Below are 19470 nucleotides of genomic sequence, written 5' to 3'. Positions count from 1 at the left end.
TTTAAAATGCCTTCAAAACCATTTCATGGAAATAATCAAATGTAGGGAAAGTTTTACACACAAAGCTATCAGTTCATCATATTGTTATAACAGTGAAAACCTAGATAATCTATAAGTGAAATAACTGGGGAATGGTTATGTAGAGGTGGGTAAAGGGACCAAGTTCTCCCTGGCTCCCTGAAGTTTTGCTGAAAAATCAACTTGTAAAAGTCAGATTAATTACAGAAAGGGTATACAAATTTATTTAACATATATACATAGGAGCATTCAGAATGAAGATCCCAAAGATGGGGGGAGGTTGTCCATTTTATGCTTAAATTCAACAATGTATGGAACAGCTATATAGAAACGCGATTGGACAAAAGGTATATGATCTAATGCCAATAGACTGAGTGGAGAAACCCAGCCAGGCCTGTCCCTCGAGATTCTTCTTGGCCTCTCTGAACATGCACTCCTTCCTTCTGGGTGTGGGGCAGGACCCTTTCTGGAATGGGGGTCTTATGACCTATAGTCAAACAAGATAGGTCAGCCGGGCGCGGTGGCTCAAGCCTGTAATCCCAGCACTTTGGGAGGCCAAGGCGGGTGGATCACAAGGTCGAGAGATCGAGACCAACCTGGTCAACATGGTGAAACCCCGTCTCTACTAAAAATACAAAAAATTAGCTCGGCATGGTGGCGCGTGCCTGTAATCCCAGCTACTCAGGAGGCTGAGGCAGGAGAATTGCCTGAACACAGGAGGCAGAGGTTGCGGTGAGCCGAGATCGCGCCATTGCACTCCAGCCTGGGTAACAAGAGCGAAACTCCGTCTCAAAAAAAAAAAAAAAAAGATAGGTCAGATAATTTCTTTATGGCCTGTTTTACACAGAAAGATGAAGGGAAGTTAGAGTGGTATTCTAGGTTTTACGACTGGCTTTGGGGAAAAGAAGTTCCAGTTTCCATGACCTGCTTTGAGGAAGAGGGATTCTAGTTTCTACATCTGGTCTAGCGTGGGAGAGGTGGAGAGGAGAATGGGACTGAGACATAGGAGGCCAGGAGAAGGCCACAGAAAAATTTTTGCTTCTGAGGCTTTTATTTTGGCATATTGTTTTCTAAACCCTAACAGTTATGTAAATTATAAGCTAGATATAAAGAGAAAAAGCAAGCTGTTCTTCCTCTCTACTCAACACATTCATAGCACATTTCTGTGACCAGATGTCGGGAAGGTGAGGAGTTCTCCCAAATACCAAATAGATTCTTTTACAGACACTGCCAAGGTGTTCTGTAATTCATTTCAATTCTAACACTATTTACCTGGAAATAGTGTCAGATCCCATGGGTTGAGGGCTCAGTCTCACAGGGCTGCTCACATTTCAGATGCCAAATGCAAGTCCAGGCCACCTGTACTTTCAACCAACTGGTTACAAACCATCATCTTGCTGCAAGACGTTGGTCAACATTTTTATATGAAAGTAACTGGCCTAGGACTCAGCTACATAGATAAGGGTATACAATCTGGTTGCTTCTAAAAATAAACCTTTAGAACATATATCAAGCACTTTACCAAATGTTAAAGATAACAGAGAATTCACAGTGTAATGTAAATGCAAAGTGTTAACAAGGACAAGGACACTAAGTGCTATGAATAACCACAGAATGGAAAAGCTACAGGGGATAACATTTTTAGTTATTATCTGAGCTCTTCCTTCTGCTTGAACCTATAAACCTTCCTATACTATCCAGATGGCCAAGTAAAATAAAGTCATAATTCTGCTTTATTTTCAAATTAGACATCTAAATGCTTTTCCAAAAACAACATTAAAAAGCATGGTTTTCTACTATCAGAGCCTGAATTTTTGAGGAAGAAAAGGCTTGTTGAGCTTCAAAGAGCAAAAAGCTTTCATAGACTCAGCATAGACTGAAGAATGTGTATTTATAATAGAGCAGTTTTTCTCTCCAAAAAATATAAAATTATCTATCACATGTAAAATATATTTCAAAAACAAAAGTAAAATACAGTAGTGCCCTCACATCCATGGTTTCACTTCCCAATTTCAGTTACCCTCAGTCAATTATAATCCAAAAATATTGAATGAAGAATGCCAGAAATAAATAATTCATAAGTTTTAAGTTGGATGCTGTTCTGAGTAGCATGATAAAATCTCACACCATTCAGCTCCATCCCACCTGGGTTGTGAATCACCCCTTTGCCCAGCATATCCAAGTGGTATACCCTACCTGCCCATTAGTCAGTTAGTAGCCGTCTTTGTTATTAGAACAACTGTGATGGGTCCTGCAGTACTTGCATTCAAGCCATCCTTAGTTTACTTCATGATGGCCCCAAAGTGCAAGAGGAGTGAGGTGGCAATTCAGATGTGCATGTGCACTTCCTTTAAGTGAAAAGGTGGAAGTTCTCAACTTAAGGAAAAAAATTGTATGCTGAGATTGCTAAGATCTATGGTAAGAAAGAATCTTCTATCCATGAAATTGTGAAGAAAGAAAAAGGGGCCAGGTGTGGTGAGTCAGTCCTGTAATCCCAGCTTTTGGGAGACTGAGGGGAGAGGACCGACCACTTGAGCCCAGGAGTTTAAGACCAGCCTGGGAAACATAGGGAGACCCCATCTCTATAAAAGAAAAAGGAAAAAAAATTAGCTGGGTATAGTGGTGTGCACCTGTAGTCACAACTACTTGAGAATATGAGGTGGGAGGATTATTTGAGCCCTGGAAGTAGAGACTGCAGTGAATCATGTTTGCACCAATGCACTTCAGCCTGGGCAAGACTCTATCTCAAAAAAAGAAAAAGAAGGCATGATGGCTCATGCCTATAATTCCAGCACTTTGGAAGGCTGACGTGGGTGGATTGCTTTAGCCCAGGAATTTGAGACCAGCCAAGGCAACATGGTAAAACCCTGTCTCTACCAAAAATATAAAAAATTAGCCAGGTATGGAGGTGTGTGCCCGTAGTCTCAACTACTTGAGAGACTGTGATAGGAGAATCAACTGAGCCCAAGAAATAGAGGCTACAGTGAGCCATGATCATGCCACTGCACTCCGGCCAGAGCAACAAAACAAAACGATGTTTCAAAAAAAAAAAAAAAAAAAGAAATAGAAATAAAAATTTAGGGCCTTCTCCTAGTTATCTCTAGCTAGCAACGGGTATCTAGAGTAGAGACCATCTCCTGGGCTCCATTTGTCCTGGCACAAATAAGAGTTTAATTATAAAATTTAACTCTTCTCACATCGCAGTGGTAAAAATGCAAAAACTCTGGGCAATGGAAATAAGGATGGGTGGCCTAGAGGATATGACAAAAGGTAAAATAGAAGCTGTGGTGAAAAGCTCATTAGCCCTCACTGACTTGCTGGCTTTTTAAGAGCTTATATTGGATTTAGGTCTTGCCAGTCATCATCCTAGGATTTATTTTGGCAACCTCTTATAGAGTAGAAGAGCTAAGCCATGGTTTGATTTGAAAATGCTAGGTCCTTTGGCTAAAATTCCACTTATTCTCGCATCATTTTCACCCAAATTCTTAAGACCTAAGAAGTTTATAATGCCTTTAAAAGTACTGAAACATGTAAACAAAATCATAGCAGAGAATAATTTATATGTCATTAAAAACATCAAGAACTATGTGAATGCAGAAAAAGAAATAATTACTTCCCACAGGAGATCAGAGCATCTTATAATAGAATTGAAAGGATCTATGAATTCATCAAATCTAAGGCCCAACAGATGGGCAAAATTCTCCTTACAACATTCCTATCAAGTTGTTACATGTATTTTTTGTGCACAGCCTCCGTGATGGTAATGCATGCTCTCAGGAGGCAACCTATTCCATTTTGAGAAGCCATGTTAGAAAGTTCTGTCTTGTATCCGGCCAAAATCTACCTTCCAATAAATTCTTCCCAATGATCCTAATTCTGCCCACATTAAACAAATGTATTCCCTTTGCTCCATGCCAAGTTTTTGACGTTAAAGGAGCAATAATATATTCAACTGTCCCTTTAAATATTCAAAATCATGTACTGGGCACTGTTAAAGGTAGAGAGACAAATGAAATATGAATCCTGACTTCACAGGCTCTTAAATAGGGAAGATTTTTTTTAAAGCTTATAAATAATATAATATATAGTATGAGCATGAATGTCAAAAGAGAAGTACTGAGAAAGTATGGGCGTTCAGAAAAGGGAAAGATTAATTCAATCTGTGGAAAGAATCAGTGAAACAGGAAAAGCTTCATAAGGTAGGTAACATTTGAGACAGCACTTGAAGATGGGCATTTCCACTGAGGAAAGGACGCTGAAGCACAGTATAATGGTTAAAAGACCCTGGACGCTAGAAATACATAGCCTGTGTTTGAATCCTAGCTTTGCTGCTTTCTAGCTTGATAACTTCACGCACATCATTTAAACTCTCCATTCCTCTATTTTCTTATTTTGTAAAAGAGAAAAATAGATATGAAAATTGAATGCACTCAGCCAGGCACAGTGGCTCACATCTGTAATCCTAGCACTTTGGGAAGCCAAAGCAGGAGGATCACCTGAGGTTAGGAGTTCGAGACCAGCCTGGCCAACATGACGCAACCCGGGCGCGGTGGCACAAGCCTGTAATCCTAGCACTTTGGGAGGCCGAGGCGGGTGGATCACGAGGTCAAGAGATCGAGACCATCCTGGTCAACATGGTGAAACCCCGTCTCTACTAAAAATACAAAAATTAGCCAGGCATGATGGCAGGTGCCTGTAATCCCAGCTACTCTATAGGCTGAAGCAGGAGAATTGCTTGAACCTGGGAGGCAGAGGTTTCAGTGAGCCAAGATAGCGCCATTGCACTCCAGCCTGGGGGACAAAAGGGAAGGGAAGGGAGGGGAGGGGGAGGCGGAGTGAGGGGGAGGGAAGAAGGTAAGGGAAGGGAAGGGAAGGGAAGAAGGGAAAAGTGAAGGGAAGGGAGGAAAGGAAGGAAGGAGAAAGAGAGAGAGAAAGAAAATCGAATGCACTTGTACATGAAGAGTACTTAGAACAGTGTATTATTATTGAGAAAATAACAAAGGTAGAGTTTGTATAGGCAAGAAGGAATTAAATCTGTTTGGTAAAAGCAGTTTGGTTTAAACATGCTTCCTCTTTCTGCATCTCCTTACCTAAAACTCGACTAGACAGAAATGCTGGCAAAACACCAGGCATGTGATGGGGATTTAGCAAATCTTCATGATCCTGCCATCCTTCTTCCTCTTTTTCTCTTCTTCATAGTTCTGCTTTGTGCTTCTCCTATAACACATTCTGCCTTGTATTATAATTACTTATTTAAATATGTAAGTATTTGTGTTCTTGTATTATCTGCCTCTTATACACTTCCTGAGGCCAGTGGTTACCTTGTGTATCCTAACCCTAGCCCCCAAATCTGGCTATGCATGAGAAGCTCTGGAGGAACTTTAAAAAAATATAAATTGTTTAGAAGCAAACCTAGACCCAAGAAAATTTCTACAAGTAGGACAGGAACATATAGATAGATAGAGAGAGAGAGAGAGAGAGAGCGAGAGAGCATATATATACAAATATATGTAACATATAAATATACATATAGTGTGTGTGTGTGTGTGTGTGTGTGTACATATATATATATATATATATATTTTTTTTTTTTTTTTTGAGACAATGTCTGGCTCTACCAGGCTGGAGTGCAATGGCATGATCTCAGCTCACTGCAACCTCTGCCTACCGGGCTCAAGCCACTCTCCCAACTCAGACTCTTAAGTAGCTGGGACTACAGGCATATACCACCATGCCTGGCTAATTTTTACATTTTTGTAGAGAATCAGGGTTTCACCATCTTGTCCAGGCTGGTCTCAAACTCCTGAGCTCAAGCAATCTGCCTGCCTCAGCCTCCCAAAGTACTGGGATTACAGGCATGAGCCACCACACCCACCCAGGAACATATATTTTTCAAAGCTTCAAGAGGCTTTGAATCAGTCTATGAATAGACCTCATATTTGACAGCCAGCGACCTATAGTACCTAATGATGAGGTGAGTGCACAATAAGTCACTACTGAACTGACATTGACTGAACAACAGAAGATCAGGACGTAAAACTAGCTTGAAGCCTACTGGAAAGGCACAGAGGCCTTTCTTAAAGGCCTAAAAGGCCAGGCTGAACTATGACAAAAGGCCAAACTAAAAAACCAACTTCTAGATTCAAAGCAATCAATAAGCCCTTGTCAGGAGCTTTATCTCAAAGGCACTTTCATGTCCTTTTGGTAGACTGCAGACATTAATATGGATTTTTTTTTAAAGTAGAGATAGCTAAAAATAAACTAAAGCCAATTTTTACTTATTCTTTTTTGGTACAGTTTTTACTTATTTTTTTTTTTTTTGGTACAGTCCCGGGTCTTGCTTTGTTGCCCAGGCTAGTCTTGAACTCCTGGCTTCAAGCTACCCTCCTGCCTTAGCCTCCCAAAGTGCTGGAATTATAGGCATAAGCCACCATGTCCAATCTTACTCATTTAAAACAAGTGATCAGGTCGGGTGTGACAGCTCATGCCTGTAATCCCAGTACTTTGGAAGGTGGATCACTTGAGGTCAGTAGTTCGAGGTCAGCCTGGCCAACATGGTGAAACCCCGTCTCTACCAAAAATACAAAAATTAGCCAGGCATGGTGGCAGGCCCCTGTACCAGCTACTCGGGAGGCTAAAGCAGGAGAATCACTTAAACCTGGGAGGCGGAGGTTGCAGTGAGCTGAGATCTCGCCACTGTACTCCAGCCTGGGCAGCAGAGCAGGACACTGTCAAAAAAAAATAAAAAAAAATAAAAAACAAGTGTTCAGTAGTGTTGGGCAGTATATGTAAAAGCACTTTGAAAACTAGAATAAAATATGACATTATTACCTGAACACTAATGTGATGTTTGTTATATGACCACTGCAAAGTAATCGAAAACAGTTCAAGTTTAATGTAATTTTCCTGATTAGAAATCTAAAAGGAATTCATGTTTTTAAACTGACAATGAACAAAAGAACACTCAATTCAAATGCTGAAACCTATCATTTTCTTCTATTGTGGATACTGTTATGGCAGCTAGAACCTTTCATCCAGATATAAACAAAATCAGAAACCAGTATCAATGAAGCTTTAATTTTAAAGCTAATTCCCTAATACTGAGTTCCCCAACCAAAGTAACATTGTCTTACAATTAAATTAATCCCATTTACAGAAGAGAACCGTATACCCTCACCACCAGTCTTAACATATTTTGGAACTTACTGGACCATTTTCTGAATCTCTTAGAATCCTACTGCAGTTTGTTATCCAAGTAACTAGGGAAAAAATGTTTAAGCTACTCATAACTGTCATTGTGATATATATTCAAGGAGTATGAATTCTTTCTTGGTGCACACTATAGCTAGTGGCCATGTGACAGATTTACTCGAAATATATCAAAATCCTCAATATGTAGCAAGGAAACATTTATTTTTCAATAATTCCTCATTCCTATTCAGACTACAACTCAAGTCATCAAGATATACAACTCAAGTATAAGTTTTTCCCACAAAATGCTACACCATCACGAGACATGATACCCCAAAGATTAATGATAAAAGGAAAAATTTACCAACAGTGCAAACTCAAATGGTAGAAAGGATTATCAAAGGATACTGCAGGAAATGTGAGTCTCTCTTTGAATAAAAAATTGAGTAAATTCTATCTTCCTGGAGTGTTTTAGGTTACCTTTTCAGTACCCAGGGAAGACAAACAGGTGATCTGTCAAGATTAGCAAAATTTTTAAAATTTGAGAAAAAAAAATCCAATATTGACAGGACTGAAGGAAAAGAGGCATTCTCATACTCTGCTGTTAGAAATACACATTGGTTCAATCTTTTCTGGCAATCTCCACTACTTTTTAAATATATACTACCCTGTGACACAATGAGTCCACTGTTTGAAATTTATCCTATGGATATACTTGCAAAAGTATGGAAAGACACAGGTAGCTGGGACCACAGACGTGTGCCACTACGCCTGACTAATTTTTGTATTTTTTGTAGAGATGGGGTTTCATCATGTTGCCCAGGCTGGTCTCAAACTCCTGGGCTCAAGCATCCCACCCACCTCTGCCTCCCAAAGTAATGGGAATACAGGCATGCGCTACCATGCCCAGCACCTCTTTAAAATCTTTCTGTATTATCACTTATAGTCTTCATTCTTTTTAATGCCTACATACTATTTTCATTGTAAGAAACCTGATAATTCAATTATTATTATTATTTTTTTTTTTTTTTTTTTTTTTTTGAGACGGAGTTTTGCTCTTGTTACCCACGCTGGAGTGCAATGGCGCGATCTCGGCTCACTGCAACCTCCGCCTCCTGGGTTCAGGCAATTCTCCTGCCTCAGCCTCCTAAGTAGCTGGGATTACAGGCACGCACCACCACGCCCAGCTAATTTTTTGTATTTTTAGTAGAGACGGGGTTTCACCTTGTTGACCAGGATGGTCTGGATCTCTCGACCTCGTGATCCACCCGCCTCGGCCTCCCAAAGTGCTGGGATTACAGGCTTGAGCCACCGCGCCCGGCTGATAATTCAATTATTGACAGACATACAGGTTGTGTCAAGTTTGTTATTGCAAACAATGCTGCACTAAGCTTCCCTGCAGTCTTGATCTCCTGGGCTCAAGCAGTCTTCTGACCTCGGCCTCCTGGGTAGCTGGGACTACAGGTGCATGCTACTGTTCCCAGTTAATTTTTTAATATTTTGTAGAGATGAAGTCTTGTTTTGCTGCCGAAGCTGGTCTCAAACTCCTGGCTTCAAGCAATCCTTCCACCTCAGCCTCCCAAAGTGCTGGGATTACAGGCATGAGCTACGGCACCTAGCCTTATTTGACAGTTACTCATAAAGTTAAATATGTATGTGTCCTATGACCCAGCAATTCCACTCTAAGTTATCACCCCAAGAGAAATAAAAATATATGTCTGAAAACAGACTTGTATATAAACATTCATAGCAATCTTATTCATGCATCCCTAAAAAGGAAACAATTCAAATATCCATCCACAGGACAATGGATATGCAAACTGATATATTTCAACAATAGAACACCACTTGACAATAAAAAAGAACTACTGATAAAAAGAAAAACTTGGATTAATTTTATAATCTGCTGAATGAAAGAAGCCAAGCACAAAAGAATACACACATGCACTGTATGATTCCATTTATATGAAGTTCTAGGATCAGCAAAACTAATCTGCCATGAGAGAAGTCAAACTTCTCAGCTTGGTGGTGGTGGAAAGTGAGAGAGAAGTGTTTCAGGGAGGCCACAGGATTGACTGGAAATAGGCAGGCTAGAAATTTTTGGGGTAATGAAAATGTTCTTGATCTTGTTTTGGCTGGTTGCTACCTGGATGTATATAATTGTCAAAAACAATTATCGATTTAAAGTGTACAATTCAGTGATTTTTTTTAGTGTATTCACAGAGTTGTGCGACTATCACCACAATCAATTTTAGAACATTTTCATCATCTCAAAAAGAAACTCCACACATACGTTTTAGATATCTCTCTCCTGTGTTCCCTAGTCCTAAGCAACCACTAACCTATTTTCTGTCCTATGGATTTGCCTATTCTGGACATATCATAAAAATGGAATTTAAAAATGTTTTCAAAGTTCTATATTGTAGCATATGTCAGTATCTCATTCCTTTCATGGCTAAAAAATATTCCTACTATAAATATACCACATTTCGGCCATAGTGGCTCACATCTGGGAGGCTGAGGTGGGCGGATCACTTGAGATCAGGAGTTTGAGACCAGCCCGGCCAACATAATGAAACCCCATCTCTATTAAAAATACAAAAATTAGCTGGATGTGGTGGCAGGCACTGGAGTCTCAGTTATTCAGGAGGCTGGAGCAGAAGAATCGTTAGAACAAGGAAGGTGGAGATTGCAGTGAGCCAAGATCACACCACTGCCCTCCAGCCTTCGGGACAGAGTGAGACTATCTCAAAAACAATCTAAAAAAATTAAAATAAATATACCACATTTTGTTTATCAGTTGACGATAGACATCTGGGTTGTTTCCGGCTTTTGACTATTATGAATAATGCTGCTATAAACATCAGTGTGCACGTTTTGGCAAGAACTATGGATTTTTTTTTCCAATTCCCATTTATTTTTGGTTCTTGGTGCAATGTCACCTTTTCAATATGAAAAAAGCAGCAAGTTCAACACAAAATAGAAATCTGAAGTGCAGGACAGAACAAAACTAAGAAGCGTAAGGGGGGAAAAAAGCAACAGCAAAAGGAAGATATGAGATGTTGCAAAAAAGAGGGAGGAGGGTTCCCCTCTCCTCTGGAGAATGACTCAAACACTAATGTGGCAGTATACACCATTCACATAGAGTCAAGGACGTTAATCTTTTCTGGGGGTTAAGAAAAGGTGGGGATTGGGGGCATTTCTGGAGGCCTGGGGACAAAGTCTGTTTCTCTTTCCCATCCCCTTCTCTGATCAGGAGAAAGGGAGGAATTCCATGTGTGAGGTAAGTAGAGTCAAGAGAGGGAAAGATTCTACTTGACAGAGTAAGGCAGACCTCTCCAAAGGGTAGAGCTTGGAGGAAGGTTGGAAATGGAGAAAATACTGCTAAAACACCTCCCTTGAAGCTGAGAAATGGAAAATGAAAATACCTGGAAATTATGACTTTAATAGCCTGGATTTCCCTCTCAAAACTTTTAGGATGGAAAATCCCCTCCCCTTCCTTCCTGAGACTTCTACCTGCCATCTTCTACCATCTTCAACTTTGAGCTTAGGATGGTGGCCATTATCTACATGGGCTTTCAAAACCCAGTTGGTTCTAAATGAGATCTGGATGAGACCCTGCTTCTTGCAGATTTTGAAAAAGGGAAATATTAACTGGACAGATGAAAGGGATGGGCACTGGAAGGAAATATAGAGTCACCCAGAATGGCAGTAACCTAGGCTTCCCAGAGTGGAAAGAGAGGAAACATTCCACAAACAAGTATTTATTGAGCACCTACTGTGTGCCAGGCACTGTTCTACATCCCCGCAAAGAAAAGAAAAAAACGGAAAACAAGATTGAGGTGGCAAACACAAATTCTGAGGGAGAGAAAAGGGGCAGGTGAGTAAGATGGCTAAGGGAACTGAGAAGCCTGAAGTGACGGGGGCTCTGCCTTAGGCCTCCTCTTCAGCCTCCTCACAGAAATCCTCCTCCTCTTCTGTGGTGGCATCCTGGCACTGCTGATACTCAGAAATCAGGTCGTTCATGTTGCTCTCAGCCTCAGGAAACTCCCATCTCATCCATGCCCTTGCCTGTGTACCAGTGGAGGAAGGTCTTCCAGCAGATCATGGCAGTGAACTGCTCCAGGTTCAGCTGAAGAGCTTCTGGATGGCCGTGCTGTTGCCAATGAAGGTGACTGCCATCTTGAGGTCATGAGGTGAGATGTTACAGAGAGCTGCCTTAATGTTGTTGGGGATCCATTCCACAATTAGCTGCTATTCTAGTTCTGCACGTTGAGCATCTGCTCATCAACCTCTTTCATAGACATCCATCCATGAAGACAGTGCCACAATGAGATATAAGCCGTGGCACGGGTCACAGGCAGCCATCATGTTCTTGAAGACCTGCTGGGTGAGTTCGGACACTATGAGAGCTTGATACTGCTGACTTCCATGGCTGGTGAGAGGGCAAAGCCAGGCATGAAGTAGTGGAGACATGGGAAGGGCACCAGGTTGACTGCCAACGTGCAGAGCTCCGCATTGAGCTGGCCAGGTAAGCAGAAGCAGGTGGTAACACCATTTACGGTGGCTGAGACGAGGTGGTTCAGGTTCCCATAGGTTGGTATGGTCAGCTTCAAAGTTGTCATAGAGGGCCTTGTTATCAATGCAGTAGGCTCATCAGTGCTCTCTACCAACTGATGGACGGAGAGGGTAGTGTTGTAGGGCTCGACCATAGTGTCAGGCACTTTGGGTGAAGGCACCACACTGAAGGTGTTCATAACGCAATCAGGGTGCTCTTCTTGGATCTTGCTGATAAGGAGAGTGCCCATTCCACAGCCTGTGCCCCGGCCCAGTGAGTGGGTCAGCTAGAAGCCCTGAAGGCAGTCACAGCTCTCAGTCTCCTTCTGCACCACATCTAGGACTGAATCAACCAGCTCAGTCCCCTCTATGTAGTGTCCTTTAGCCCAGTTGTTGCCTGTTCCAGACTAACCAAAAACAAAGATGTCTGATCTAAACATCTGGCCAAAAGGGCCTGAGCTAGCAGAGTCCATGGTCCCAGGTTCTATATCCACCAGGACAGCACGAGGAACATATTTGGCACGTGTGGCTTCATTGTAGTACTTGGAGATGCAGTCCAGCTGCAGGTGCTGTCTTCATGTTAGGTGCTGGTGGGCTCGATGCCACGATCATCACTGATCACATCCCAGAACTTGGCACTAATCTGGTTGCCACACTGACCAGCCTGGATGTGCAGATTTCCCTCATGGTTAAAATTTATTTTAATTTTTTTTCTTGCTTCAAGGTATGTAGCGGGCAATAAAACACGTAACTTTTTTTCTCTGCTGGTTGCAAGCTGAAAGGATGGAATGTGCCCCAGAGGCTAGAGCAGCAAGGTGCAAATGTGGCAGCAGGAAGGTTCTGAGAGGCAGAACTGTGCATTTTCTTGTATAAAAATTAGATCTAGGCCGGGCGCGGTGGCTCAAGCCTGTAATCCCAGCACTTTGGGAGGCCGAGGCGGGTGGATCACGAGGTTGAGAGATCGAGACCAACCATGGTCAACATGGTGAAACCCCGTCTCTACTAAAAATACAAAAAATTAGCTGGGCGTGGTGGCGCGTGCCTGTCATCCCAGCCACTGAGGAGGCTGAGGCAGGAGAATTGCCTGAACCCAGGAGGCGGAGCTTGCGGTGAGCCGAGATCGCGCCATTGCACTCCAGCCTGGGTAACAAGAGCGAAACTCCGTCTCAAAAAAAAAAAAAAAAAAAAATTAGATCTAGGCCAGGCGTGGTGGCTCACGTCTGTAATTCCAGCACTTTGGGAGACTGAGGTGGATGGATCACAAGGTCAGGAGTTTGAGACCAGCCTGGCCAACGTTGTGAATCCTTGTCTCTATTAAAAATACAAGTCTGCCAGGTCATGGTGGCGTGCACCTATAATCCTAGCTACTCGGGAGGCTGAGGCAGGAGAATCACTTGAACCTGGGAAGCAGAGGCTGCAGTGAGCCAGGATCACGCCACTGCACTCCAGCCTAGGTGACAGAGTGAGACTCTGTCTTAAAAAAAAAAAAATCTAAATTTTAATAATATAGATATGAAAAATTATATTGTTACTATAAAGCATGATTTCTGAGTGTTTCAGTTGATGGCTGAACAAAAATATCTAATAATGGCAAGCAAGCAAATTAAAATAAAAACATGCTATTTCAGAGAAGAAAAAAGTGGTATGTCAACAAGAACAACTAAAATGAAATGTCATATTCATCTCCTAATGAAACAGAGGTTTCCTATGAGTAAGGAAGCTGTCTGATAGGAGGATTTGAGTGACTTCTTAACACACAAACTACAGTATAACTCTTAAAGGCTTCAGTGACCACACCACAAAAATATTTATTATCATCCAGACTTCTCCATGTCCCATTAGCAACAAAATCAACACTGAAGTATGACCTAATTCTTTTGAGGGATAAAGAAAACAGTTCAGTCTATTTACCAAAGGTAGAAAATAGTTTTAAAATAATGTCTGTGTAGCATTGGGCACAACATTTACATAGAGATATGGTGCCTTGAGGGTGTCATACTAGAAAACAAATTTTCTTTACAGATTAAAGAACATCTTCTCGAAAAATGGTTAAAAATTATTTTTCATACTGTGATAAAAACAAGAGGTTTAACATTGGCAAACAAACAAACAACCAGTTAAGAGATCCAGCATGGCTTCCTTTTGTAGAAATGTTGGGAAGAGAATTCTGGAAGTTATTGTGTTCCTACTCTTTTTGGGGGACTCTACTGTATACTTTACATACATGTATTTCTTCATTTAATCCACAGAACAGCCTTATAAGGTAGGGAATATATTCCTATTTTACAGATAAGAAACTAGGATTAACTGGCTAATCTATATACTAAAGAGAGAAGAGGTTCGTTCAAACCCAAGTTTCATTCATACAGAACATGTACCTGTAATTCAGGTACATCCTTTACATACATATCGCTTTCCATTTATAGCCACTATTCCTAAAAATGTATCTGCACTATTGTTGCCACTTTCTCACTTACAACTCTTTCTGAATCCCATTACTTCTATGCAAAACACTCTTCAAAATTGCTCCAGGACTGCCAATGACTTTGTAACAGCCAAATCCAAAGGACACTTTTTGTTCTTTATCTGCATAACTTTTGTGGCCTGAATTTAGTTTTAATTGATTCAAATTCTCATCAATTAATCAAGATTATTTAAGTGTGCTCTACTTAATGGAAAATCAAAAATATTGCAGCTAAGCAATCATTTAAAGCACCAGCTACCAAGTTCAGAGAATATAATCCTTCATTCAAATGAAAGACTAAATCATTCACGCTTAAGGAAAAAATGATTTAAAAAATTTATGGGCCAGGCGTGGTGGCTCACGCCTGTAATCCAAGCACTTTGGAGGCCAAGGCAGGCAGATCGCCAAAGGTCAGGAGTTCAAGACCAGCCTGATCAACATGGTGAAACCCCGTCTTTATAAAAAATATATATATATTTAAAAAAAAGAAAAGAAAAAAAAATTTATGAAATCTGTATGTAGTACTACCTGTAGCTCCCAGTGGGTGTCCCTTTGAAATCAATCCACCACTAGGATTTATGACCCACTTTCCTCCATATGTATTATCTCCTCTGTCAACCAGTGTTCCACCTTGTCCTGTAGAAGAAAAAATAATATTCACAAATGTTAAAAGTAACAATAGAACAAATGATATGCTTTTCTAAGATTTCCATATAGCCAAGAATTTCTTGGAGCAAGTATTTCTTAACAGCTCAAACTAACAACAATTTGACATAAGCACTTTTAAAACTAATAAATACTTATATTTTCAGAGTAATAAATACTTATATTTTGTTTCCTGCATGAAACAAAGCTCCTATTAGTTCCTTCGAGCTCTCTGGCTTCCAAAATTGCTTCAAATACAGTAGAGACTCAAAGAACTAGGAGAATAAAATTTGCAGGGGGGAAACCCCACAAGTGCCATGGCAAGGGTCTGAAGCCTCAGCCTGTTCCCATAAAAATACTGATTTAGAAAAGAATTAGAAATGTAGGCACATAGTTATTCCTTTATATAATCATATATAATCTTATAGTTATGTATAATCATAAAGATATATACTCAATATAACCTTTAATTTTACTAATGACCATCAGGTTATGAAGCATGGAACTGAGGTGACATTGTGAACAAAGTGATCCTAAGGCAAGATGCTCTAAGGCCTCTGTCACACCCACATAAAGGCTGCTGGGGGGCGCCTCAGCTGTGCAGCAGCACCAGTGCTGTGAAAGCACCCGCTGTTTAGCCAGCTAGGGAAGGAGGTGTCCAAAATGACCAAGACATCTCCTTCCAGGGGAAGTTAGGAGAAAACTCCGCTTCTCCAAGCTCTTGTGGCAAGGCCTGACGGCTGTCAGGGAAACCCACAAACATCCAGGGGCTTAATTATCTCTATGTGATCCTGTGCTTCAGTGGTCACGTTCCATGTCTACTCTCATGCCCTACTTCTGCACCTGGTTTCTCTTTGTCTCAGAATTAATGCCCTTGACATTTCTAACAAAATTGCAAAGAACACTGACACATTAGCTTTTCTCCTTGCCTTGGCTACTTTAAAGTCCTGGCCCCTTATCCTCAAGACATGTGATTTACCTGATCCTATCACTGATCACCATTACCTCACCCTACCTTCCCTGCCCACTGCTTTGTACTCAATAAAAGTCGAAGTGTCCAGGCACTCAGTGCCACTGCAGGTCTCTGCCATTTGGTTGGCAGTGGGCCCCCGATCCCAAACTCTCTTTTCTCTGTCTCTGTGTCTGTGCCTTTTATTTCTACAGTTTCTTGTTTCCGCATCAACAGGGAGGGGCTCACAGAACCCTATAGGGCTGGACCCTGTAAGAACTGAAATGGATAATATGCTGTAACTAAAATAACTTATGTCAGCTTTAAAAATTCATATTTTTGACAAAATATGTTCATTTCTATTTTCAACTGTGCTGCTATATACTATATAAGTATTTTTAATAAATGTGGAAAAGCAGGAGAAAAAAAGACAGTTTCATAAAATGAAGAGAAATGTCTGAAAACACTGTCAAGCCACAAAAGTAAGATTAAAAAAAATACTTCACATGCTCAGTGGCTTCAATGTTCCTGTCAATTTCCTGGTCACTGGACATTCTTCCAGGTGGTTAAGAAGTAAATGAAAATGTATGTATGGTATAAAATTGTCTTCCACATCATATTTCTAATAAGGTAATAAGATGTGGAAACTCCAAATAATGATAGCAATGATGGTGGTGATGCTGTCAAAGGTAGCTAATAGCTTTTGAGCACTCACTCTGGCTCAGACCTTGTTCTTATTATTTTCTGTATATATAGTCAGCATCCATGGGTTCCGCATCATAGATTTATCCATTCATAGGTCAAAAATATTCAGAAGAGGCTGGGCACAGTGGCTCATGCGTGTAATCCCAGCACTTTGGGAGGCCAAAGTAGGTGAATCACCTGAAGTCAGGAGTTTGAGACCAGCCTGGCCAAACCCGTCTCTACTAAAAATACGAAAATGAGCTGGGTATGGTGGCAGGCACCTGTAATCCCAGCTACTTGGGAGGCTGAGGCAGGAGAATTGCTTGAACCTGGGAGCAGAGGTTGTAGTGAGCTGAGGTCATGCCACTGCACTGCAGCCTGGGCGACAAGAATGATATAGATAGATAGATAGATAGATAGATAGATAGATAGATAGAAGAAAAAAAATTCTAAAAAGCAAAACTTGAATTTGTATGTGCTGAGTACTACTTTGAATCCATGGGAATGAAGTGATGTCTGGTTGTTATAAGTAATCTAGAGATGATTTAAACTATATGGGAGGATGTGCATAGGTTATATGCAAAACTTATGCCATTTTATATAAGCAACTTCCATGGATTTTGGTATTGTGGGAGGTCTTAGAAACAACCCCCATAGATACTGAGTGGTGACTGTATTTATATAATTTAATATTCAGTCCTATGAAGTAGGTGCTATCATTCTCACTTCCTAGATGAGAAAACAAACATGTTAAGTAACCAGCCAAGGCAACAGCAAGAGATCTAGGATTAATACTCAGGCAGCCTGGCTCCACAGCCTGTGTTCCGCTTGTAACCAATATGCCTTCAAAAACAAAAGTTCCTCTATTGGTTAAATGAAATACACCAATCACAGGATTTCAGATGACTAGCACTTCTAATTTGGCTTTAAATCTAGGTTATAGATAAAGAAAACCATTGGTTAAAAGATTCTCTCTTATTTTTTTGGTATGTTTCAACCTTAGATATTGCTCTAGGAAGTCTGGGCACAATGGCTCATGCCCGTCATCCCAGTACTTTGGGAGGCCAAGGCGGGATGATCACCCAAAGTAAGGAGTTTAAGACCAGCCTGGCCAACATGGAGAAACCCTGTCTCTAATAAAAATATAAGAATTAGCCAGGCACGATGGTAGGCGCCTGTAATCCCAGCTACTCAGGAGGCTGAGGCAGGAAGAATCACTTGAACCCAGAAGGTGGTTGTTGCAGTGAGCTAAGATAGTGCCATTGCACTCTAGCCTAGGCAACAGAGCAAGACTGTCTCAAAAATAAAAATAAAAGATTCTGGCTGGGCGCGGTGGCTCACACCTGTAATCCTAGGACTTTGGGAGGCCAAGATGGATGGATCACCTGAGGTCAGGAGTTCAAGACCAGCCTGGCCATCATGGTGAAACCCCATCTTAAAAAATAAATAAATAAATAAATAAAAATAAAAGAAATTGCTCCAAGGCTCTAGTCATAGGAGATAAATCTATCTACTATTGCTACTTTCAAACTGCTAAATATTGCTTCTGTAGCAAGTAATAACAAACTGAACACAAGCCAACCCCCAAAAGTAAATAATTCACCATAATTTTCCCATAATATATACAATCTTTTAATGTACTACAAGATTCCAGAGGGAAATTATCTTGAACTCCTCAACTAAAAATATTCAGAGATTAAAGTACTGTAAATGAATACTCTCACCTAGCATAGATAGGAAAATAAATGCATTCACTTTCGGAAAACAATTATTATACCTATTCTGTACCAAAAACTAAACTAGGAACTTATGGATACAACAGTGAACCAAACAAAAATCCCTACTACCATGGAGTTTAAGTTACTGTGGAGAGGGGGATGAGAGAGAGACAGACAATATGTAAAATAAGTAAAGAAATATGTAAAGTGGTGGTAAATGCCAAGGAAACAAAGAAAGCAGGAAAAGGGAATAGGACACATTGAGACAAGGAAGATGGAGGTGAGTGGTTTATATTTCAAACAAAGTGATCAGAGAAGGCTTCCACTGAGAAAGACATCAGTCAAAGACCTGAAGGGAGTGAGGGAGCAAATCACGTGTATTTGGAACAAAGGCCCTGAACCAGGAGCAAGCTTCCAGTGCCTGAAGAAGGAAGCCAGTGTCGCTGTAGCAGAGGAGAAGATTCGGAGAAAAGTAGAAGATGGGAGTGGGAAGTAAGGAGGACAGATCACATTTGGTTTGTTCCTCTGAATGAGTTGAGAAACTCAAAAATTAAGGCAGGTGCGGTGGCTTGTGTCTGTAATCCCAGTATTTTGGGAGGCCAAAGTGGGTGGATCACCTGAGGTTGGGAGTTTGAGACCAGCCTGACCAATGTGGAGAAACCCCATGTCTACTAAAAATACAAAATTAGCCGGGCATGGTGGCACATGCCTGGATTCCCAGCTACTCGGGAGGCTGAGGCAGGAGACTCACTTGAACCCGAGAGTTGAAGGTTGCCATGAGCGGGGATCGTGCCATTGCACTCCAGCCTGGGCAACAAGAGCAAAACTCCATCTCAAAAAAAAAAAAAAAAGTAGGCAGCTGGATACTTGAGTCTAGAAGTTGGAAAAGCAGTTCAAGCAAGAACGTAAGTTTGAAGGTGATCATTTTATATCTGTAGCTATGTAAAATATCTAACTTTGAGACTAGGTTTCATATTAGGCAGCATATGCTCACTATAGTCTGTCTCATTGATTACAACTGAAAACACTGGATATAATACTAAAAAAAAAGAGCAACTACCTGAGGACTCTGAAAAGTAAATAAAAGCAGGGGGATTACAGAGCAAGTCAAAACTTGGAGAAGCCACTGCATAAGGGTGAGCTCCTGGTTGTCTTTTTTCTTTTTAGGCTCTCTCTCTCAACAGCTTTGCACCAAGGTTGAGCACAGACCTGGAACAGCATGGCAGCAGAAGCAGCAAAAGAAG

The 19470-nt window shown here is 41.0% G+C and overlaps 1 protein-coding gene across 1 annotated transcript in view; it reads right to left on the bottom strand.

Annotated features, from left to right (window-relative positions):
- The window catches only part of SCP2 (sterol carrier protein 2), a 121092-nt gene that overhangs the window by 39851 nt on the left and 61771 nt on the right, over positions 1 to 19470 (bottom strand). Inside the window, exon 11 of the mRNA XM_039474595.2 lies at positions 14759 to 14866. Within this exon, the coding sequence (XP_039330529.1) occupies positions 14759 to 14866 (108 nt within the window). The remainder of the gene's footprint in view (positions 1 to 14758; positions 14867 to 19470) is intronic.

The sequence above is a fragment of the Saimiri boliviensis genome, chromosome 11 (assembly GCF_048565385.1).
Source record: "Saimiri boliviensis isolate mSaiBol1 chromosome 11, mSaiBol1.pri, whole genome shotgun sequence".
NCBI lineage: Eukaryota > Metazoa > Chordata > Mammalia > Primates > Cebidae > Saimiri > Saimiri boliviensis.
This window is presented reverse-complemented; position numbering and strand designations above follow the sequence as displayed.